General features: G+C 56.0%; 1 protein-coding gene across 1 annotated transcript in view; it reads left to right on the top strand.

Moving 5' to 3' along the window:
* Ap2a2 (adaptor-related protein complex 2, alpha 2 subunit) overlaps positions 1-22,068 on the top strand; it is a gene marked incomplete at its 5' end in the record, with an annotated part of 44,442 nt that overhangs the window by 13,187 nt on the left and 9,187 nt on the right. Inside the window, 13 exon segments of the mRNA XM_005401795.2 lie at positions 3,392-3,460; positions 9,255-9,397; positions 10,363-10,556; positions 13,145-13,274; positions 13,666-13,767; positions 15,848-15,956; positions 17,222-17,372; positions 18,543-18,711; positions 19,825-19,962; positions 20,590-20,772; positions 21,224-21,321; positions 21,554-21,785; positions 21,862-22,035. Of these exon segments, the coding sequence (XP_005401852.1) occupies positions 3,392-3,460; positions 9,255-9,397; positions 10,363-10,556; positions 13,145-13,274; positions 13,666-13,767; positions 15,848-15,956; positions 17,222-17,372; positions 18,543-18,711; positions 19,825-19,962; positions 20,590-20,772; positions 21,224-21,321; positions 21,554-21,785; positions 21,862-22,035 (1,892 nt within the window).

The following is a 22,068-nucleotide window of genomic DNA, read 5'->3' as shown; positions in this document are numbered from 1 at the left end:
TTTCTTTCTTTCTTTCTTTCTTTCTTTCTTTCTTTCTTTCTTTCTTTCATCTTTTTGAGACAGTGTCTCGATTTGCAGTTCAGGCTCGCTTTGAGCTCATTTTGTAGCCCAGACTGGTCTCAACTCACAACGATCTTCCTGCCTCAGCCTCCCAAGTGCTGGGATTACAGGTGTGTGCCACCATCCCCGGCTTAGTACTCTTAATTTCTAACGTGATTTTTTTTCTGTTATTTTTTAATTTCCCAGTTTCTGCTAATATGTTGAGTAGTTAGTTCTCTTCTCTCTTCTTTCTTCTTTCAGTGTGGGGAACCAAATCTCCAGCCTTGCATACACAAGGCATCTAGTGGATTTTTAGTGTGTGCGAAGTTTATTTTTCTTTAAGTGGTCTTCTAGGTGTTTTTAAGTTTATTTTGAAGCTGTCTCAGCTCAGTCCTTTCTGCGGGCATCCTTCGGAGGCGCCCCATTGTCCACCTCCTGGGGGCTCAGCTCTGCTCTTTCTGCTCACGTTGCTGAGCCCTTTTGTGAAGTTGTGTGGTCTCCTGTTGTTTATTTTTTCACAGTGCTGGGGGTGAAACCAAGGCCATGTGTGCCAGTGCTCTGCCGGAGCCCCGCCCCATCCCTCAGGGCTTGATTTTACCACACGGTGGTGGCCCTCTCTGCAGTGACCTCTCTGGTGGCTCTTTGGGAGTGGCTGTGCTTCTGTCTGTCAGCTTTGCTTGGTCCCTTCTTGCTCTGCCTGAGTCCTGTCCTACTGGGGACACCAGTCCAGATGTCCCTGCAGAGTGGGGGCCACTCATGCTCTCGTGCTCATGCGCCTCACGGGAACACCAGGTCTGCTCCTGTACTGTCATCAGGTCTGGCGATACTGTGCTTGTCCCACCTCTCTGTGGGTCACAGGGCCTCTGGCCTGGGTATGTCTGTGCGAGGGACTGCAGGGCCATGTGGCTGTTCTCGACCCTGTGCCAGCAGTGCCTCAAAGCCACTCCTGTCCCTCACCTTGTTGCCCTCCAGGAAGCCGGGCCACCCTGGTTTTTTTTAAAAGAAAGTGTCGCTGTGTAGCTCAGTCCGGCCTTGAACTCGCAATGGTCCTCCTGCCTCAGCCTCCCGAGTGCTGGGATTTACAGGTGTGTACCACCAAGCCCATCCCGGCCACCCTGATTTGAAAGTGTGTGTTGTGCGATGGGTGTGACCAGCTGCTGGGAAGCTGAAGCCTTTGCTGTGTTGCACGCAAGATTGATCTGTGACTGAACTGCATGCTGTTGGTCCTGCTGTGATTCACTGGTCCTGGTCATGCAGGCTTTCAGTAGAGCCGACCTAGCTCAGCTGCTGGCGTTTCCTCTGTGTACCCCCGCGGCCACGCTGGGCCTCATGCCTTTGATACTGGTCCTCTGGCGGAGTGGCCTGTCCTGGTGCTTGCTGGGAGATGTCTGCGCCCACATCCAAGAGGTCCCTTCAGAAGAGCTGTTGGTGCACATCTGTGTGCCCCTGTATGGGACACAGCACACATGTGGACATGCACACATAGTCACACATGTGCACTTACACCCTCTCGAGTGACGCACTCAGCCCCGAGACTGTGGGCCTGGCTTTTTCAGCAAAGATTTTTTTCCCCCAGTACTGGAGTTTGAACCCCAGGCCTTTGCACTGAACTGCACCCAGCTCTATTTCTTATGTTAAGATTGGATCTCAGTAAGTTGCCCAGGGTGGGCTTGAATTTGTATTACTTCCACCTCAGTTTCCCAGAGGGCTGGGACTACAGATGTGTGCCACTGTGCCTAGCTAAGATGAAAAATTTTAAGAAAACTTACAGAAGTTTGCCTTTATCCTCTATGCTGGGGCGGTTCACCCATCACAAATGCCAGGCCTAGCTGGGTATGGTGGTGCCTGTTTATAATCTCAGTACTCTGGGAAGCTGAGGCAAGAGTATCAAAAGTTTGAGCCCAGTCTGGGCAGTTTAGCAATTTAGTGAAAGACTATCTCAAAATGAAAACAAATCCCCCAAAACCCTCCAAAACCTAAAATGCCAGGCCTGTGGAGGCTGCCCTGCATCCTGTCCTGGCAGAGCCTGCAGCTGTTCAGTGGTGGGAGATGAGGCCCGGGCTCTTGGCTCCTAAGTCCACCCAGGGTCAGTGCTGGGCTCCAGGCCACATGGGAGGTCTGGGCTGATGGTGTAGCCCCCTTTGCCTGAGCCTTGTGCACCCAGAGCATGAGGAGGTACAGTTGGCTCCGACGTCTCCAACTGTGGTGCAGGCAAAGCAGGCTTGAGCCCTGGCGGCAGCGGACAGTGGGCATGCCCTTGAGGGGTGGCAGCACTGGCCTGCTGAGAGGATGAGCTGCAGGGCAGAAGCAGCGTTGGCTTTGGGGTCTGATGTGTGTTCTGGTGCTCTGGGGTTGCTTGGAAATGTAATCTTTAAGCAGGGACTTGCTTTAATCATCAGCTCTGTCAGTGCTGTGTGTGTGTGTGTGAGTGTGTGTGTTACTGAGGATTGAAACCAGGGCCTTTGAACTGAGCTGGAGCCCCAGCGCTTTTTTAATTTTTATGACAGGGCATTGCTAAGTTGCCTGGGCTGGGCTGGAACTTGTGATCTTCCTGCTTCAGCCTTGCTGAGTGCTGAGATGACAGGTGCCCCATCAGGGCTGGTTTATCAGTGCTTTCTATAAGTGATTGAGACCCACACTGATACGTTTCTGCATGTGGTTCACTTCATGCCATGTGGCATCACATGTGGTTGTAAACACCCATGTAGGCTTAGTACTGGTTCTCACCCAGTCGGGGAGAGGTTAAAAGACACGTGGTTATTGGACACAGTGACCCAGGCCTTATTGCAGCTGCTTAGGAGACTGAGGCAGGAGGATAAGAAGTACAAGGCCAGCCTGGGAAACAGTGAGATGCTGTCTTGAGAGAAAAAAAGAGAACAAAACAAAGCCCAAAAGCAGCACCAGAAGCAGCAGTGGCGCTGTCTGCCCTCATGGGGAGACGTGCGTGCCGCAGCGGTGTGGCAGTGCCGCCGGGTCAGCAGCGCTGTCTGGTGGGGGCTGTCACGGAGCCGTGTCCCCTCTGAGCTTCTCTGGGTGGTGGACAAGGGAATGCAGTGAGGAAGGACAGCAGCGGCAGATGGGGACAGGCTCCGCAGCACCGCGGGTTCCTGTCCTACACGCAGTGGTGCAGGGTGGCATTGCTAGTGGTGCTGCACGTGTCCTGCGTGAGCTGTGCCCCCGGGAGGTGCTGGGCGAGTCGGCCCGGGTCAGCTGCTCTGTTCTTCCTGCCACGGCCTCTCCCACCTGACGGGTCTCACTGGTTCCTGCCTGCTGCGACTCTGCCTCCCAGGGTTTCCTGGGCAGGTGGGTGTTTCTTTAGAAACATACACTTACATTTTCTTTTTTTTTTTAGGTAAAAGTAAAGAAGCAGAAATAAAGAGGATAAACAAGGAACTGGCAAATATTAGGTCAAAATTCAAAGGTAAGTGTTTAGTAGCTTTTTGGATGATGTATTCTGTTGTACATATTTTATAGTGAGGACCTAATTTTTAACATTATCTTGTTTTTTTTTTGTAAACCAAAGGTGAGTTCTCAGGTGGTCCACTTCCTACTGGTCTGTGGAGCTGAGCCCTGTTTTTGTGCTGCTCCTGGGCTCCCCAGGCCCACAGGGGCTGTGGATGGTGCGTCCCTCCTCAGGGCCACAGTCCAGGCGTCAGTCTTCTCCTGGGTTGGAATGGTGCCAGCCTGGTGCCGGGCGCTGTCAGCCTGGGCCTGACTGCAGGTGGGAATGAACCCTGGACACCGGCTACACCTCCTGCAGTCACACTGGAGTCTCTGTGGGCGCTGTCAGTGAGGTGCTTCTCCCAGCACCCTTGCTGGGAAGACCTGCATGCACAGCAGGCTCTGGTGTCTTGGACGTGTGTGAGACCCAGCCAGTCTTTCAGCCCCAGCTTTCCGTGTGTCTTACTGGGTTGAGCCTTGGCTCAGGCCTCAGTGTACTTGAGCACTGGGTATCACCTGGGTTCCTGGAACAGCTGGACTGGGCCTAGATACTGCAGAGCCCTGGCTGTTGGGGCAAGCCTGTGCCTTGTGCCCAGACACAGAGCTGGCACCACAGGTGTGCCCTGCCATGTGCCAGGGACAGTATTGGGTTTTAACAGGTTAGCCAGGCTGAGGGGCCTGCAAGAGGCCTGTGAGACCCCTGTAATGGGCTAGGGAGGGTCTGTTTATGTACAGTGGACCTCAGATTTCCATGGCTCTGTGAGGAGCAGGACCATCCCTTGGTCATCCCACCTGCTGCAGATTGCATCCCTTGTGTGGGTGGGTACCTGCCCCCGGCACCTGTGCTGTTCCTGTCTGACACTGAGGCACACCCTCGGGGGTTCCACTGCAGACTCCTCCGTGAGGGTGGTGCCAGGGAGACAGTGGTGCTTGGGAAGGAAGTAGGTTAGGGATGGAGCCACATGTGCCCACTGTGAGGAGGCAGGTGTGGATGAGCCTGTCAGCCCAGGTCGCACTGCATGGGGCTGTGCCTGCTGTCCTGCACGTGCTTCTGGGAGAACTCACGAGATTGCCTGGGGGATGAGTGCCTAATGTGTTCAGTCCACACTGTCCACGGGGGAAGGTTCATTGGAATGTGAGACTTCATTGGTTTTAGAATAATCTAACATGTTGATGTGTAACTTTAAGATTAAGGACTTTGTAACCAGGCGTGGTGGCCACACCTGTAATCCTGGCACTGGGAGGCTGAGGCAGGAAGGTCATAAGTTGGAGTCCAGCCTGGGCTATAGAGGAAGGTTTTCTGTCAACCCCTCTTCGCCAAAAGATGAAAGGTTTTGTTGAGCTCTTCAGTTCCCAAACTTCTCTGTATTTCAGGACTCAGGAGCTCTTTCTGGCCCTTGTTCTGCCTGTCTACCTGGGAAGAGGCACCATCCCCACGCCTGTGGCCCATTTGAGCACTAACGTGCCCTGGACAGGGGCAGATCTGTCCCATCCCTGAGTGGTGCGGCCTGGGCGTCCCTCTGGCCAAGAGCCCACGTGACTCAGCTCCACGCTGCTGAGGTCCTCACGGTGCAGATCACCCCAGGCCTGTATTCTAGTGGTCCTGTTGAAAAGCGTAAACAGAGTCTTGAACTTAACCGTATTTCACGTAGCCCAGTGTAACTACGATATAGTCACAGCTGTCATGCTAGGAAAATCACCGAGCTGTTGTGCAGAGTTCTACCTGTGTCTCACGTCCTGTGTGCTGTCCCCACACAGCAGTCTGGTCTGGACCAGCTGTGTCCCAGTGCTTGGTGGCTCGGGTAAGTGGCTCAGGTGGCGGGTTGACGCCAGCCGGCAGTGTAGGTGGACATGATGAGTCACACAGACCAGCACCATCCAGTGGGGACAGTGGCTGCCACACAGAGCTGCACTGGTGAACCTGCAGGCCTAGGCAGTTGTAGGGATCTTGTTCCCCCAGAGACAAGCGGTTCTGCTTGTCACAGCTGGGGAGCTGCTCCTGCTCAGTGTGCAGGCCCTGGTTCAGTCCCTAGGACTGTACAAAAAAGCTTCTTTTGAGCTAGGCATGGTGGGACACACCTGTGCAGTGGCACTTTGGCTCACGAACTTAATTCTTTCCACAATTCTGGCTGCAAACCGAATTGGATGAGAACTAGATTCATTGTTGCCTTGTGGGTCTGCGTACACAACCGCATTCTTCTCCATCCTCCCTCCGGCCCTCCCCCTCTCCTCCCCTTGAGGATGGCCTCTCCTCTGCTGAGTGCATTTTTACAGTTGTGCAGCTTCTGCCATTGTCCACTCCTCCAGCCTTCTCCATGCTGCAGACTTGAGCTTCGTCTCTGTTAGGCGCTGCCCCTGTTCCTGGCGCCCCATCCTGCTCTGGCTCCAGTGCTCTGGGACCTCACAGAGTGGACTGCACCATGTGGCTTTCTCATCTCTCTCGCTTAGTGCGGCACCTCCAGGTTCCTCTGGGCTTCACCTGTGGCAGTTTTCCTTCCTTTTGAAGGCTGTGTAATACTCTACAAGCGCGCCTGTTTATCTGCAGAGGATGTTCAGTCACTTGTGCACTGGCTGGGATGACAGATGACTGATGCAGCTGTGCATGTGTCTGCTGCTTTTGTGTGTGTACCTGGGATAGGGTTACTGGGCCACACAGCAGTGCTGTTTTCATTTCATTTTGCAGTGCTGGGGCTTGAACCCAGGGCCCTCCCTGTGCTAGGCAGGCGTCTGCTGCCGAGCCCTACTGCCTGAGCTGGACAGTCCTGTGCTTCATTGTTGAAGAGCTGCTGTGATGCCCCCTGCTGTGCTGCAGCACCAGGCCGGCCGCCCTCGCTCTTCTGGGTCTCCAGGTGCAAGTCCCTCGGGTCACTGTGTGACCCCAGTGGCTGCCCGCCTGGTGTTGGGTGGAGAGGTGTCCGTGAGTGCACGCTCTTCCTACTTGGGCTGGTTGTCGTCGTCAGGCTCTGTGAAGCCCATCCACAAGGACAGCACTGCCTTCCTCCCATGGGGCCTTTCCGTTCTCACTTCCACGCGGCACTGCCTGGCTTACTTTGCTTTGCTGCCTATGTCCTGTCCTGGAGGCCCCGGGAGGCATCTCATGCACTTGGGGCCACAGACCAGCTCCAGACTCAGTGGCAGGTTGGTTAATTGGTGCTCTCAGATTCTGGGTCAAGACTGGGGTAGAACTGAATTGAGTGAGATTTAAAAAAAATTTTGAATTTTTATTTATTTACTTTTTTGGTACTGGGAATCGAACTCATGACCTCAGCCTTGCCAGGTAAGCCGCTTATGCTGCTGAGCTATATCCCCGGCCCAATTTTTTGTTTTTGGAGACAAGGTCTTGCTATGTAATTCAGGCTGGCCGTGAACTCACAGCCTCCTGAGTGCTGGGATAATGGGCATGCAACATCGTGCCCAGCTAAGACAGAACCTTTTAAGAGCTCTGTGTGTGCACAAGAGAAATGCACGAAGCCAGGCTGGTTAGGGTAGCCTGTGCAAGCCTGCAGGGGGCCTGTGTGTGCAGCCTAGATGGATATTGATTACATGTGCTTGGGGCCTTTAGGAGATGTCGCTGCCACACCTGAGGCACTGTCCAGTCTGAGCCCCTCCCGCAGGCCAGCAGGGCTTTGGGGCAGTGTGCAGGAGGGGGCTCACAGCAGGGCCACCGGCTATGTGGTGGGGGGCCCCTACGCTGTCCCATGGTGCTGGTCAGACTGTAGTCTTCCTAGGCCGGCTGCCCTGGATAGGCCATATGGACATTAATACAACAGAACACTGCAAAACAAGCTGGCTTTTTTGTTCGTTTGTTTTTGGAAACAGGTCTCACTATGCAGTTCAAGCTGGCCTTGAACTCACTGTGTAACCCAGGCTGGCCTCAAAGTTACAGTAGTCCTCCTGCCTCAGCCTCCTAAGTACTGGGATTACAGGTGTACACTAACTTGAGGGGCTAAATTCCTAAATTGGAGGAGCTTGGTTTTCATTTTTCCTTTGTGTGTGCAGCCCTGCATTCCAGCTAACATTGCTGCTTATCCTTCACTGTGTATGGCACAGGCGCTGGATTTGCCCTGCTGGGCTGTGAGGTGCAGCAGTGATTCCCCTGCCCTGCCCTGGCCGCCAGAAGGACCCCTGGATGCTACCCCACGGTGGCCTTGGGGTGGGGCTTGTCTGGGTGCAGCATGCCTGATCACGGCGCTGTCTCGTGCTGCTTGATGTGTGGTCACAAACATCATTCCCGGGAGGCGCTGTCCACATCTGTTGGGCACCTGTGTTGGAGCCTCACCTGTCCCTGGGGTTCTGCACTCCTCGGACACTGGGGTCAGAGGCTTAGAGGCTCAGAGCTGCCTGGGTCAGGCCTTTTGAGTCCTAGTGCTGCACAGACCTGTGTGTCCTTTGATCTGCATCCAGTTGTTGCATCCTCCCAGTTTACAGCTGAGGAAATTTAAGTTCACCTTGACTTTTCAGAATTTCCTGAATAAGAAGACAGTCCAGTTCAGTACTCAACTGGCTACTTAGGTCAGTGACAGTCCGAGCACTGATTCAGGGAGCCTGCAGCTCCTGAGGGCTACAGGAGGACCCTTGCTTGGCAGCTTTCCTCTTCAGGGCAGGCGTTGGCTTGGGCCGAGAGAGCTTGGCTCCCCAGGGAACAGGGATGTTGCTGGTGTGGCCTGTTCAGGTCTTTGGGTGAGCGCAGGTGTGGGCAGGTTGGACGGCTGCAGAGGAAGTCTCCGTGCTGGTTGGGAGGAGCCCTTTGGATGTGGGGGTCATGAGAACCACAGTGCCACCCTGGCCTCACACCAAGACGCCCCTCTAGGCCTGTGCCTCAGCTATGCCCCTCCACTGAGAAGGCAGCAGGGCCCTGTGCAGGGCTGGGTGTGCAGGGCTGGGTGTGCTGGGCGGGGTGCGCGGGGCCAGGGGCGGGTCGGTGCTGATGGCCACAGGTCAGGAGTGGTACAGATGCTGTGTCCCAGTGGTGTCCTTTGGAGGGATTTGCTCCGCAGTGCTCTCTTTTGAGGTGTCCTCTGAGGTTGGGGAGGGCAGGCTTTGCAGGGTGAGAGCAGGAGCCAGGCCCTGTCTCTTTCCTGTCATCTGGGCTTTGAAATGGTACCTTAGTTTGAGGCTGGAGAGGAGGAAGCGCTTCCAGAAGCCCCTCCAGCTGGTTTCTAGCTGCTGGCGTCATCTCGCCTTGGTGGGTCTTCATTCTGGAGCCCTGCAAGGCTGTGGGTTAGGAGTCTCGACCCTTCCTACCCCATTTCCTGTAGGCCTGGTGAGAAGGAGCCTTCCGTCTGAGGACGCTCCTGCTGCTGGGGGTGGGGAGATGCAGCCGTGCGAGAGGCCCTGTGGCACGGGGAAGTTTCATACCTGTGGATTGTTCTCTTCACTCTGTGCCATGACCTCAGAGAGGCGCAATCTGTTGTGATTGCAACACAAACGGAAGTCATTCTGGGCTGTGCCCGCGTGTGCGCACTGTTTTTGAGACCAGGTGGTTTGTGCAGCACTGCTGGGATGAGGGTGATTCAGGATGTTTCCTGGCAGGGTCCATAAACCTCTCTTAAAGTGTGCGCTGTGCTTCCTGGGGGGTTGCAGGTCCCAGGCCACAGGGCCATCACAGGGTTGTCCCCCCCCCCCCCCCGTGCTGTTCCCTTTGTCAGAGGGGAGGCCAAGCCCTGGAGGGGACAGCAGTGTCATGGAGTCCACCCATGACTCCCTGTGCTCTCTGCAGTCCTCTGCCACATGCCTCACGTGCCTAGGATAGACGCTGTCCCCCCTTTCTGCAGGTGACAAGGCTCTTGATGGCTACAGTAAAAAGAAGTACGTGTGCAAGCTGCTCTTCATCTTCCTTCTGGGTCATGACATTGACTTTGGGCACATGGAGGCTGTGAACCTGCTGAGCTCCAACCGATACACGGAGAAGCAGATTGTGAGTACCACTGTGGACGGCACGGTGCCCGGTGCCTGCCAGGGCTGGCAGGTGTGGCAGTGATGTGCAGGGCAAAGGGGTTTCTGATGGGGTGGCCCAGCTTTTGCTGCTGCTCTCCACGCCCTGTGCCCATGTGGGAGGCCCCTGCCATGTGGGCTGTGTGTGGTGCTTGAGCTCTGCGCACCACCCCGGCTCAGCTTCCCTCCCCGCAGAGACCGCCCGGGCCCCTTGCAGTGCTGTGAGGTGGGCACGGCCCTAAGGGAAGGAGGGTGAGAGGGGCATGGCCCCTGCTCCCCTCCCTGGTTCCCAAGCTGCCCAGGTTTGGTGGTTCCAGCTCTGCCTTCTCTTCTAATAGAATTATTGCTGTTTCCCCAGTGTTATAAAGCAATAGTTTTCTCTGTTGGTCAAAAAGTAAATGAATTTCTAAGGTAGGTGTGGTGATGCACGCCTGAAATCTAGTACTTAGGGTGAGGCCAGAAGAGTGCAAGTTCAAGTCTTGACTGGGCAGTATAGGGACTTAATAGAGACTCTTGCTCAAAGTAAAAGTAAAGAGCTGAGGATGTGGCTTACTTATAGAGCACTCCTGGGTTTGGTCGCCAGTACCCAGAGGAAGAAACTTAAGAAATTAAGAAATACTCTAACAGCAGGGGTTTTGGTACGCAGAGTCGGCCCTCTGTGTGTGCATCCTGGGAGTCAGCGGCTGCGGGCTGGAAATGTTTGGGAAAGTCACACTGGATGTGTGTAGTTTTCGTAGTCATTGTTCTGTAAGCCGTAGAGTCTGCTGGGGCTGGGGTGTCTCCTTGGTGCAGAGCAGAGAGCCTGCTCCGCAGTGCTGGTCCAGCCCCTCTAGGGGGCGCCCTGACTCTCAGCAGTGCACAGGATGCTGCAGTTCCTCAGGGCTTTATGTGCTGTGGCTCTCAGGCCCACGCCTGCTGGTCAAACCCCCTGTGTCCTGCCCCCCCCAGGGCTACCTCTTCATCTCGGTGTTGGTGAACTCCAATAGCGAGCTGATCCGCCTGATCAACAATGCCATCAAGAACGACCTTGCCAGCCGAAACCCCACCTTCATGGGCCTTGCCCTGCACTGCATCGCCAACGTGGGCAGCCGGGAGATGGCAGAGGCCTTCGCCGGGGAGATCCCCAAGATCCTTGTTGCAGGGTACGTGTCTGGGTGCAGTTCCCCACCGCCCACGGGTACAGCCTGAGGCTGGGGCAGGAGATGCCCTTTTTGGAGGAGTCTGGTGAGAGACCCCCAAGACCAGAACGTGGACTGTGGACAAAAATCTGGTCCTGGCAGCCACAGCCAAGCCAAGCCAGGAAGGGCTGCAGCTCGCTGGCGCCAGAGGCAAGAAGGGCTGTGCTCTGGCATTTGGAGAGAAGGCCAGGGACCTCTGCCCTCTGCCCTGCTCCTCATTTGGAGCACAGCTGAGTGGCCCAAGGAGCTGATCCTGGGCGAGGGTGAAATGACCCCTGGTGTGTGGAGGAGCCACCCTGCCTGTCCTGGGGGCTCTGTGGTGTTACTGGCTGCTCACGACCACAGGCTGGCACGTCTGCCTGCACCTTTAGGATCTGGAGAAAGCTGGGGTGACTGTCAGTGCAGTGGGCATGGGAGAGGGCATCGCCCTTAGGCAGTGCCTGACTGTGGAGTGGAGGCTCGGGAGCAGCAGACACTGATCCAGCCTCAAGTTCTCTACCGGGCCCCCCATCCCTGAGAGCACATTGGGTGGAATCTCAGGGCATTTCTTGTCACCTGCTGCCCTGGGTTCACCGAGTCCCTGATGGAGAGCTGTGGGACATACAGGGGAGGAGGGGTCCCAGGAGCAGCACAAGGGAGCCAGCCTGGCACAGATGTCAGATTCAGACGAGTCTGCGGCCCACAGAGGACTGGTGGGGGGAGGAGGCAGAGCGGTGGCATGTGGTCCTAGGCTGTCCTGCTGTGCTGTGAGCAGAGTTCTAGAGAACACCATGCCCTGAAGGTGAAGCCGCTTTGGTGGCAGGAGAGTGGGTGTTGGCAGAGGTGAAGCTGGAGAGGAAGGAGGGGAGATGGTACTGCGAGGCCCCCAACAGCCACTGTAGAGCTCTGCCCACCAGGCCCAGCTCACCTCTGACGTCCTTGCCCACTGCTCCAGCGCTGGGCACAGGACTTGTCCCCGTGAGCATTGGGGTGGAGAGGAGGGAAATGGTCCCTCCAGTGCTCAGGGAACACACAGGTGTCATTCCCGAAATGATGCATGCACCATGTGCAGACGAGATGAAGGCCAAGGAGTCGTCCTTCTGCAGAGGACAGTGGATAGTGCCTGCCCACTGGGGGCAGAGCCTGGTGATGCCATTGCAGCTGAGCAGTCCCATGAGGGTGGTGTGTGGTGCCCCTGGGCCGCCCTTGAAAAGTGTGACTGACTTGTGAAGTCTGGTGGAGCAGGAATTTCTTGTGTTGGTTTTGCCTTACTAGGAATAAAAACCAAAGCCCAAAGGAAACTGAGAAAGCGCCCTAGGCTCTTCCCAGTGGGGCAGCCGCTCCTGCCCCAAGTCCGAGGACGCATGGGCTCTGCAGTGCACCCGACGGCCCTGCTACCCAGCTGTGCAGTGGCCGGGGGAGTCGGATCCCGTGCCCGCAGTGTGTCTACGCAGAAGCCAGCAGCCCCGCCCAGGGGTCAGCAGGCCAATGGGCTTGGTGCTTTGGCCCTTGGCCCCCTGGCAGGGAGGACAGAATGGCTCCCTGTCCCATGCCTGGTTCCGAGGACCTCTCATGGTGTGAACCAAAGGCAGTGCAGAGGGAAACGTGCTTGGTAAAGGGAGGGAAGATGAACAGTCAGCCAGAATGAGACTGCAGGCCAGGCCAGGCCAGGCCAGGTGCGACACTGGGGACAGCTTGTACTCCTGTGCAGAGTGACCCCTGAGTTGTGGTACTGGGGTTGAACGTAGGGCCTTACACATGCTAAGCAAGTGCTTTCTCATGACCTACATCTTTAATTAACCCTTTGTAAATTTTTTGATTGACCCCCGGACTTTTGCACTGTGCTACACCCGCAACCTTTTGTTTTTTACTTTTGAAGCAGAGTCTTGCTAAGTTGCCAAGGCTGGACTTGAACATGGTGATCCTCCTGCCTTAGCCACCCTGAGTTCAGGGATTTTAGGCGTGTGCCATTGTACCTAGCTTCTTTTTAAATTTTTGATCTGGACAAAGTGTGTTGCTGATTTGCCCTGGCCGGCTTTGGCCTTGCAGTGCTCCTCTCTGCCTCCCAGGTTGCTGGGACTCCGGTGCCTGCCATTGTGCCTGGCTTGTACTTTCTGCTGAAGCCTGCCACGTACTTATCTGGTCTCGGGCATCAAGAGCAGTGTTGGTGCCTCCCGGCCAGTGCCCCCGGCCTGCTTCCTCTCCACAGGGCATGTGGTGGGGCAGCTCGAGGCACAAGGGGGATGCAGGAGGCCTGGACAGCATTTTGAAGCGAAAGAGGAGGTCACTGTTGAAGCCCTGGGACCGTTGCCATTGGGATGGAGGCTGTGGAGTCTGCTGGTTCAGACAGCAAGGGGCAGAGTGTGCTCTGTGCTAGGGAGGTTGATGTCCTCAGAGAGCAGTGAGCTGGCAGCTGTGCTGTGGTGTTGAGAACTGTGTGCTGGGCCCTCTGAGGGGACTGTATGTGGGCTGGGTGGTGCCAGTGTCCCCTTATCCTGTCTCTGGGAGACCCTGGGATGCTTTGCACAGCTCTGGGCTCCACTCTGAGGTGACTGCCGATGACTGTCTTCCAGAGACACCATGGACAGTGTGAAGCAGAGCGCGGCCCTGTGCCTGCTGCGCCTGTACAGGGCATCCCCTGACCTCGTCCCGATGGGCGACTGGACATCGCGTGTGGTACACTTGCTCAATGACCAGCACCTGGTGAGTCCATGTCGCCTGTGCAACTGAGGACATAGGCAGGGCCATGCACAGGGCTGTGCGCCTGAGTGTGGAGCCACTCTGCATGGGTGCTGGCCCCCTGGACACAGTGTGCTGTCCCCAGGCTGTGCTAGGGCCCCCGCTGGGCTGCTGAATGGGGGCTCCCTGGACCCGTGGCCAGTCACAAAGGTTAGGAAACGGCTGTCTAGTGGATGGTGCGCTGTGTCCCCCAGCGTCGGGGAGGCCTGCGTGCATCCCCTTCAGAGCAACACGCCTTGCTGGGTTTCAGGTTTGCAGAGAGAAGCTGGGCCCAGAGGAGAGACCATGTGAGGATACCACAGGGCCACAGGGCAGCCTGGCAGAGCCCCAAGCGTCTGCTGTCTGTCTTTTTCAGGGCGTGGTCACTGCTGCCACCAGCCTAATCACCACGCTGGCCCAGAAGAACCCTGAGGAGTTTAAGACCTCCGTGTCCCTCGCCGTCTCCAGGCTGAGCAGAGTGAGTCCACGGAGGCAGGTGTGGGTATCTGTCCGAGGATCTCCTGGCATGGTGCCCCTGGGCTCAGGTGTGGTCACCTGAGCATGCCACCTGCACATTTCTCCTGCGTTGTGTGTGTCTAGGGCATGGTGGATGGACACATGCAGCATGTGTTCTTCTGCTTTTCGTATGTGGCATGTCCCATCAGCATTGCGTGTGTAGTCCTCATGTTTGTCCTGTGTAGCTGTCGCCCACTGTTCTAACACTGCAGAGAGCTGGACTGCGTCGTGGACTGGGGCAGACTCGCCTGGGCCGCTGTCCTGTGGAGCTTTTCTCTCCTTCCAGTGGGGCTGTGTGAGGCCCCCTTGCTCTGAGCAGCCTGAGGTGTCCCCGGTTTGTGTGTGTGACGCCAGTGGCTGTGGTCTGTACCCGAGTGGCAGTGCCTGGCTGCTTGCATGCGGTTGTTCCTGGCCCCTCGGTGGTGTGGCACATTCCTTCTGCCCTGCCGTGACCTGGCGCTGCTGGCGCTGGTCTCCTGATTGTCAGCAAGCGGGCACTACCTCTCCTGTGGGTGGGCTGTCGGGATCTCTTCTTGGTGAAGGGCTGAGGCCTGGTGCCCATTTACCCACCAGGCTGCCCTGCATTGCATGCCTTCTGGGCGATGGAACCCAGGGTCTTGTGCATGCTACACAGGTGCTGTCCACTGAGCCACATCTCTGGCCTGAGTGGTTTTTTGTTTTCTAAAATTTCTGTCTTAAATTCGAACGCTGTGATGGGAACTACAGATTGCCAGCACTTAACCTTGGTTGGTGTTCAAAAAAGGCCACTTTGAGTGGCTGCCTGTACCATGTTCAGAAGCTGCTGTGGCCAGATTCTGCCAACGCTGCCCTCCAGGGCCAGCGTGTCCCATGTGCCATCTGTGGAGCCGGTGTCCCAAGGCCTGTGGGGCTGTGGGTGGCTAGCACTGCTGGCTGTGCAGGTACCTTCCCTGGAGTGGCTCCTGCCACACTGGCACTGCATGGAGCCCAGCCTGCTCTGCGTGTGCTGTCCTCACACCCTGTGTGCTGTGTCTGCTTCTGAGCCCATCAAAGCCTTGGTTCCCCACCCCCAGTCTTGTTGGGATTTTGGGGCTGCCGTTGTAGACACAGTGGCTTGTCTTTTATTTTCTTCCATAATATTTTATAGCTTTTTGAGGTTCTGTTTATGTTTCTACATTTATTTCTGTGTTTTACATTTAAGTTCTGTTCCCAGAACTTTTAAAAAAGCTTAAAGTTTTTATTTTTTTTAAATTTTATTTTTATTTATTTATTTATTTTTTTGGTTTTTCTCCGGTACTGGGAACCGAACTCACGACCTTGCGCTTGCCAGGCAGGCGCTTTGCCGCTGAGCTAAATCCCCAGCCCAAGCTTAAAGTTTTTACTTTTAACTGCTGTGTGTTTATGCAAGTGGTTTTTGTGAGTTTATGTGGTAGAATATTTAACAAAATTTACTATCTTAATTTTTTAAGTGTATAGTTCAGTAGTTTTAAGTAAATTCATAACATACATTTATCTCTGTAACTGCATTTTGTAAACTGAGACTGTTCTCCTTAAATGCTGACCCTTGCGCCTACGACTGGGCTCTGTCCGGATTTGACGGCTTAAGTGCCTCCTGTGAGCGGGGGCTGCAGTGGGTTTTGTGATAGGCTTGTGCTGCCCACAGGTGCTTGTGTGGAAGGTGGGCTGAGGATGTGCCACGTGAGGCTGTGTGGCTGAGGGCGGGTGCTGCCTGGCTGCGCACTGGGGTGTCCCCCCACCTCAGGCCACAGCTGTCCCCTGTCCCTCGCCGGTGTGCTGGTCATTCCCAGTGCACGGCTGGGTGCCCAGTGTGGCCAGGAGAACTGCTGTTGGGCCTCATTGCGGAGCTGCCTCAGCGACCTTACTCACAGCCAGGGCCGTGGTGGGGACTTCTTGTGTGACTGTCCATGAGCACAGGCAGCATTGGTAGTGCTCCTGCATGAAAACCACACCCTCTGGGCCGTGACCTCAGGGCAAGTGTCTTTTCTTCACTGCCCTCTGGTGCTCCAGCTGGGGAAGGTGTCTCATCTTGCACTGTCTTACAGATCGTGACATCCGCGTCCACAGACCTGCAGGATTATACTTACTACTTTGTCCCGGCTCCCTGGCTGTCAGTCAAGCTTCTGAGGCTGCTGCAGTGCTACCCACCCCCAGGTAACAGCCGGCGTGCCCGAGAGCTGCTGGGCTGGGCTTGGTGATGTCCCTACTGCTGCGCAGCACAGAGGCAGCGGGAAGTGGGGCTCCGCTACCCCAGGCACCCCAAGGGCTGTGTGTCTCCCAGGTGCTCACGGGCTGCCGCCCTGGGCCGAGGTCTCGCCAGGCCCCTTGGTGCTGCCCTGTGTGCTTCCCTGGTGGCTCCTGGAGGGCTGTGCTGTCAAGTCTCAGGTCTCTCCTGCTTTGTGTAGTGTCACAGCTGCTAGTTTTTCAGACTCTAACTAAACCTTGAAACAGTTAGAGACTTTGTATCTTAGAATTTTTGTAGTCTGTTAATGGTCAGCGTTTATCCTAATATTTGACTCCTAATGTAGTATCTAGAAGTCCAATTTCGTGGTTGTAGAAAGGCCGTAAAATTTTTTTCTGGATAATCTAAATTGTGCTGTAATGAGATTGCTTTTCTCCATTTGCATTTCAATATATTTTTATATAGGAAACTTCTTTGTTAAAGTTAGGTCCCTTTCTGAAGTAAACACTTTCTGCCCTGAGTTGAAGGTCCCTGGCTGCAAATGGCTGTTCAGTAACAACTGGGATGTGTTGTTGTTTTTTAAATTTGAGACAGGGTTTCACTGTGTAGTCCAAGCTGGCCTTGAACTCACTATGTCCCGGCTCCAAGTTGGCCTCTAACTTGCAGTGATATTCCTACCTCAACCTCCCCAGTGCTGGGATTACTGGCATGCGTCACCACGCCCGGGGTGTTGTTGGCTTTTGGTGACTGTGTTGCATGAGTTACATCTGGTTGCCAGTGTTTTATTGGGTTTGATTTGTGTTCATGTTTGTTCAGTTACTTCTGCTCTTCTGACCAAGTTAGAGTTAAAATCTTACATTGCTGTTCACAGCATTTTGTCTCTATTCATGTTGGTAATACCAGGTGGAGAAAGCATGTTTTGGCTTTTTTCCCTCAAACCTTATCCTATGGTTTGTCTGTATCTCTTAGATTTTATTTCCTCTGGACTAATACAATCTCATCTCAGCGAGAGCTTTGCTTGTTGGGTGCACGGACGGGCAGACGTCTCATGCCTGCTCTTGGTAGCTGTGCCTGGGCCCGGGTGCTGCCACTGTGTCCCTGGGTCTTGGCAGTGCTCCGCCCTGTGTGGATGCAGCTGTGAGGGGCCGTGTTGACCATGTCCCGGGACGTGTTGCAGGTAGGGTGGGTGGCTGCCTGCCGGGGCTGGGGGCCTGGCCAACAGTGCTGTCTTGTCCAGAAGACCCTGCAGTGCGAGGCCGCCTGACCGAGTGTCTGGAAACTATCCTGAACAAGGCGCAGGAGCCACCCAAGTCCAAGAAGGTGCAGCATTCCAATGCCAAGAACGCCGTCCTCTTCGAGGCCATCAGCCTGATCATCCACCATGACAGGTGGGCCCGTCTGCAGCACTTCCCTTGCAGACAGGGCTGCGGTGGCCTCCAGCATCTGTCCCTAATCAGACCCGACATGCAGCTTCCTCAGCACCCCACCTCCCACGTGAGCCCCCTTCTTCCCTTCTCTCCCACCTGTCCCCAAGACCTCCCTCAGTAGCTAGCATCGTTCTGCCTAGCTCCTCTCATCTTTGGACATAGGCCTTGCTGGGTTCTTAGTGGCTTACCGTGCTGACCCACAGCCTCTTGGGGCCGTGGTGGTGTTGACTGAGCCCACGCTCGTGGTGCAGAGGGACGGCTGCTCTCACAGCCCAGGGCTTACTGTCCACCTCCTCCGCTCAGCCCTGCTGCCTGTCCTCAGGGCCTGGCTTGTGCATGGCCGGCAGGGCACACAGCAGTGAGACTAGCCGTTTTCAGTCACAATGTGTCTTGACAGATGTCCTTTGCTGTGACAGAAGCCCTCAGAGTTGCACTTCAGCAGGGCCAGGAACTGTGGAAACAGTTTCATATCCAGAGCACCCTTCTCTGTCCTCATTAGCTGTATGTACTTAGAAACCCACCACAGGAGGCAGGAGGGCCTATCTTGGTTACTTTTCTCATTGCTGAGACAAAGTACCTGACACCCACAAGTTAAAGGGGGAAAAGTTTGTCAGCTCACAATCTGTGGAGGTTTCAGTCCATAGTCAGCTGGCTCCAAGGCAGTGGGGCACAGGGCAGAGGGACAGCAGTTCATGGCAGGAAGAAAGTAGCAAAGCAGCACGTGAGGAGAGAGCAAGACAAGCTTCTTCCTGCCCACCCCCCATAGTCCCATGAGGCTTTAGGGGGACACCCAGATACAAATTATGAGAAGGCCCCTGAAGCACTGGGCTGTGTCCTGGGAGTGTTTCCCCCAAGTTACACCGAGCCCAGGCCTCTAGGCTGTGGCAGAATCAGAATCGGGGCTCAGGAGGGGTCTGTGCAGCCAGCTTCCGAGTGGTAGGTGCTACAGACCCTGTGCTGGCTGCAGGGACATAGACGAGAGACCAAGCTCAGGGCCCATTTCTGGGCTTTGTGTGCTGGGCACCTGTGTGGTATCTGACTGCTTTGACCCTGGCTTCCAGGCCGGAGTGGAGGTCCTTGAGTGTGCCGGGCACTGAGGGAACTCCTGCTGTGTCTCTCTTCTCCACATAGTGAGCCTAACCTCCTGGTGCGTGCCTGCAACCAGCTGGGCCAATTCCTGCAGCACCGTGAGACCAACCTGCGCTACCTGGCGCTGGAGAGCATGTGCACGCTGGCCAGCTCCGAGTTCTCCCATGAGGCCGTCAAGACGCACATTGACACTGTCATCAATGCCCTCAAGGTGCTGCCTGCTGCCGGGGGCTTTGGGGCACGGGGAGGTTGAACTGTGCTCCTGTGGTGGGTGTGGGGCCTGAGGTGTTGGCTCGGCCCCTGTCACCTGCTGTCACACAGATGGCCACAGCACTCTGGTGCCTGGAGATTGCACGGCTCCCTTTGGGCGCCCCTGCACAGCTGTCGTCCCTGTGTGGTGCCTGATCGTAGAGTCCTTGCTCGTTGTTTAGTGGATGGAAGCCGTTCTGCCTCAGGGAGAAGAATGAAGTACTGTGTTTTTTTGTTTTTTTTTTTTTTTTGAGGTACTGGGGATCGAACCCAGGTATACCGAGCTGCTCCCTAGCAACTTTTTTTGCTTTTTAATTTTGAGACAAGGCATTGCTAGTCACTAAGTTGCCCAGGCTAGGCTAGAACTTGTGGTCTTCCTGCCTTAGCTTCCCAGGGTACAGGTGTGCACCACCATGTCTAGCTGTCTTGTTTTTATCTGCAAGAAAAGTTACTATTTTCAAGGAAAATTCACCTTGTCAAACACAAGTGTTCATGAATTAAAATCCTAGAATTGTGAGAACCTGATGGGGCTGTCTGTCCTTGCTGTTGGTCTCATGTGCTAGGCATTTTTTGGCCTAGCGCACACTGGCCAGACAGTCCTGCTTGTTACACAGGTGACAGGATGTGAACCTGCGCTGGTGTGGCCTAGGCTAAGGGAGGCCTGGCAGGTCTGATGTACACTGCTGTTTGTGTGATGTAGTTGTTCAGGGCCTGCTGAGCAGAGGTCAGGACCTCGGGTCCTGCCGGTGGCTGTGGTCACCCCTCTCACTGCAGCCCTTGAGGGACCCTCTCTGGTCTGGCTCTGGGCGGGCCCCACCCCTTGCCTTTGCCATCTCATTCCCGTGCTCACCATAGCGAGCTCCCAGGTGACGGGAAGGTGGCATCTGTGACCACACAATGGAGGCCCTTGACCCCATCCCCAGGGGCGTGGGCAGGGAGGAGTAGGGATTGCAATGGCGCTAGGTTCCCAGAGAGTCCCAGCCAGTCTGTTTGGTCCCAGTGAGTTAGGGTGAGGGTGCTCACCTGGCGGGCGAGACCTCATGTATGCGCAGCTCTGACTCTGCCTTGTCCCCAGACTGAGCGGGATGTAAGCGTGAGGCAGCGGGCCGTGGATCTGCTCTACGCCATGTGCGACCGTAGCAATGCTCAGCAGATCGTGGCCGAGATGCTGAGCTACCTTGAGACGGCTGACTACTCCATCCGTGAGGAGATCGTGAGTACCTCGCCGGCGCGGCCCATCACGCTCTTTCCTTGGTGCCTGTGACTCTGTCCATCTGGCTGGCTTGTGCATGTGTCATGTGTGTGTTGCAAGGGTTTCTGTGTGTTACAAGCCTAGACCAGCACCAGTAGCACCGTCGTGTTTGTTCTTGAGTGTGGCGGCAGCTCGTGGTTGGAAGGAGGCCACAGTAGCTGGTGCCAGGCAGGCACACTGGGACCCCTGGTCCCTTCTCTGTGGCCTGTTTGTGCTCAGCCTGTGAACCTTCTCTGGCACCTACTGTAGAGCTGGTTTTCCTTTGTCTCCAAGAAGGAGCGGGGCAGTGGAGCCTTCGCTGTAGTCCTGGGCTCCATGCTGACTTGGGGAGGGGACTTGCAGCCCCAAAACTTCAGGGAGGAGCCTGCCCTCTGCTGCTTCTCTGGCTGGCGCTGGCTTCTCTATGGCCCTTTGGTCCTGTAACAGTGGACAGTGGGGAGGTAGTGGCCCTGCTTTTGGGTCATGGGCTCCTCTGAGACCTATGCTCCCCAGCACCACGTCCTTCTGAAGCCTCAGATGGGCTTGTTGCGGGTTGTCCTGGGCATTGCGGTTGGCCTGCTGGCCTCTTCTGACCAGCCCACCCCCCAGGTGCTAAAGGTGGCCATCCTGGCTGAGAAGTACGCAGTGGACTACACCTGGTATGTGGACACCATCCTGAACCTGATCCGCATCGCAGGGGACTATGTCAGTGAGGAGGTGTGGTACCGTGTCATTCAGATCGTCATCAACCGTGACGACGTGCAGGGCTATGCCGCCAAGACGGTGTTTGAGGTAAGGCTGGGTCCGTGAGGCGGGCAGGGGAGGGTGTCCCACGAGTGGCGATGGCCAGGCTCCTGGGAGCAGAGGCGCAGGGTCCTGCTGGGAGAGCCTCATCTCCCTTCCTGCTCTGTGAGGCTTCACTCTTCCCCGGCCATCCAAGTGTGTACCAGGTGTGACATTGTGGCTTCCGAGGGCCTCTGTGAAAACTGCCTGTGCCCATGCCTTGTGCCTTTTACTGGCCTGGAGAGGGTGCCGAGGGCTTCCCACAGGGCCATGCTGGCCACTTGACGCTGCCCCGGTTCTGGGCTGCAACCACCAGAGGTTTCTGGGGTCTCTGGAGGAAATGCACGCTGACATAACATGCCTCGAAGTATGGCCCCCTCCTGGCTTTTGACTGGCTGTTGCCGAACCCTTCAGGGTGTGGCCAGCTGGGCCCTGGCTCACCAGGTTTTTGGTTTCACAGGCCCTACAGGCCCCTGCGTGCCATGAGAACCTGGTCAAAGTGGGCGGCTACATCCTGGGAGAGTTTGGAAACCTGATAGCTGGAGACCCGAGGTCCAGGTGAGATGCCTGGGCTATGGGGGTGATGAATGATATGCATCATGTCCAGGGAGCTGCTGCCCTCGCGCTGCCATCCTTTTTCCTCTGGCCAGTCCCTGGCAGGGCTCTGGGAACCTGTGGCAATGTGGCCCAGTGGGCCCGGAACCAGGGTGCAGCCTTACAGAGGCTTGTGTCTTGGTGGGCATGCCAGCCCGTGGGCTGGGTCTCTGAGCGCTGTCTTTTCTGCCTGCAGCCCTCTGATCCAGTTCAACCTGCTACATTCTAAGTTCCACCTGTGCAGCGTCCCCACGCGGGCCCTGCTGCTGTCCACCTACATCAAGTTCGTGAACCTGTTCCCTGAGGTGAAGACGACCATCCAGGACGTGCTGCGCAGCGACAGCCAGCTCAAGAATGCGGACGTGGAGCTGCAGCAGCGGGCCGTGGAGTACCTGCGGCTCAGCACTGTGGCCAGCACCGACATTCTGGTATGGTGCCTGGGGGGCTGCGTACCAGAGCCGGGACTGGTGGGCACTCCCCTTGAACGCCTATCTCTTTGTCCAGGCAACTGTGCTGGAGGAGATGCCGCCCTTCCCAGAGCGCGAGTCCTCCATCCTGGCCAAACTCAAAAAGAAGAAGGGGCCGAGCACGGTGACTGACCTGGAGGAGGCCAAGCGTGAGCGCAGCGCCGATGTGAATGGGGGCCCTGAGCCTGCCCCGGCCAGCGCCAGTGCTGCGGTGGGTTCCCCACTCTGGGAACCCAGGGCAGGC

The sequence above is a fragment of the Chinchilla lanigera genome, unplaced genomic scaffold (genome assembly GCF_000276665.1).
Source record: "Chinchilla lanigera isolate Chin_1 unplaced genomic scaffold, ChiLan1.0 scaffold00075, whole genome shotgun sequence".
Classification (NCBI taxonomy): Eukaryota; Metazoa; Chordata; class Mammalia; order Rodentia; family Chinchillidae; genus Chinchilla; species Chinchilla lanigera.
Note: the sequence above shows the minus strand (reverse complement) of the source record. Positions and strands in the feature narration are given on the sequence as shown.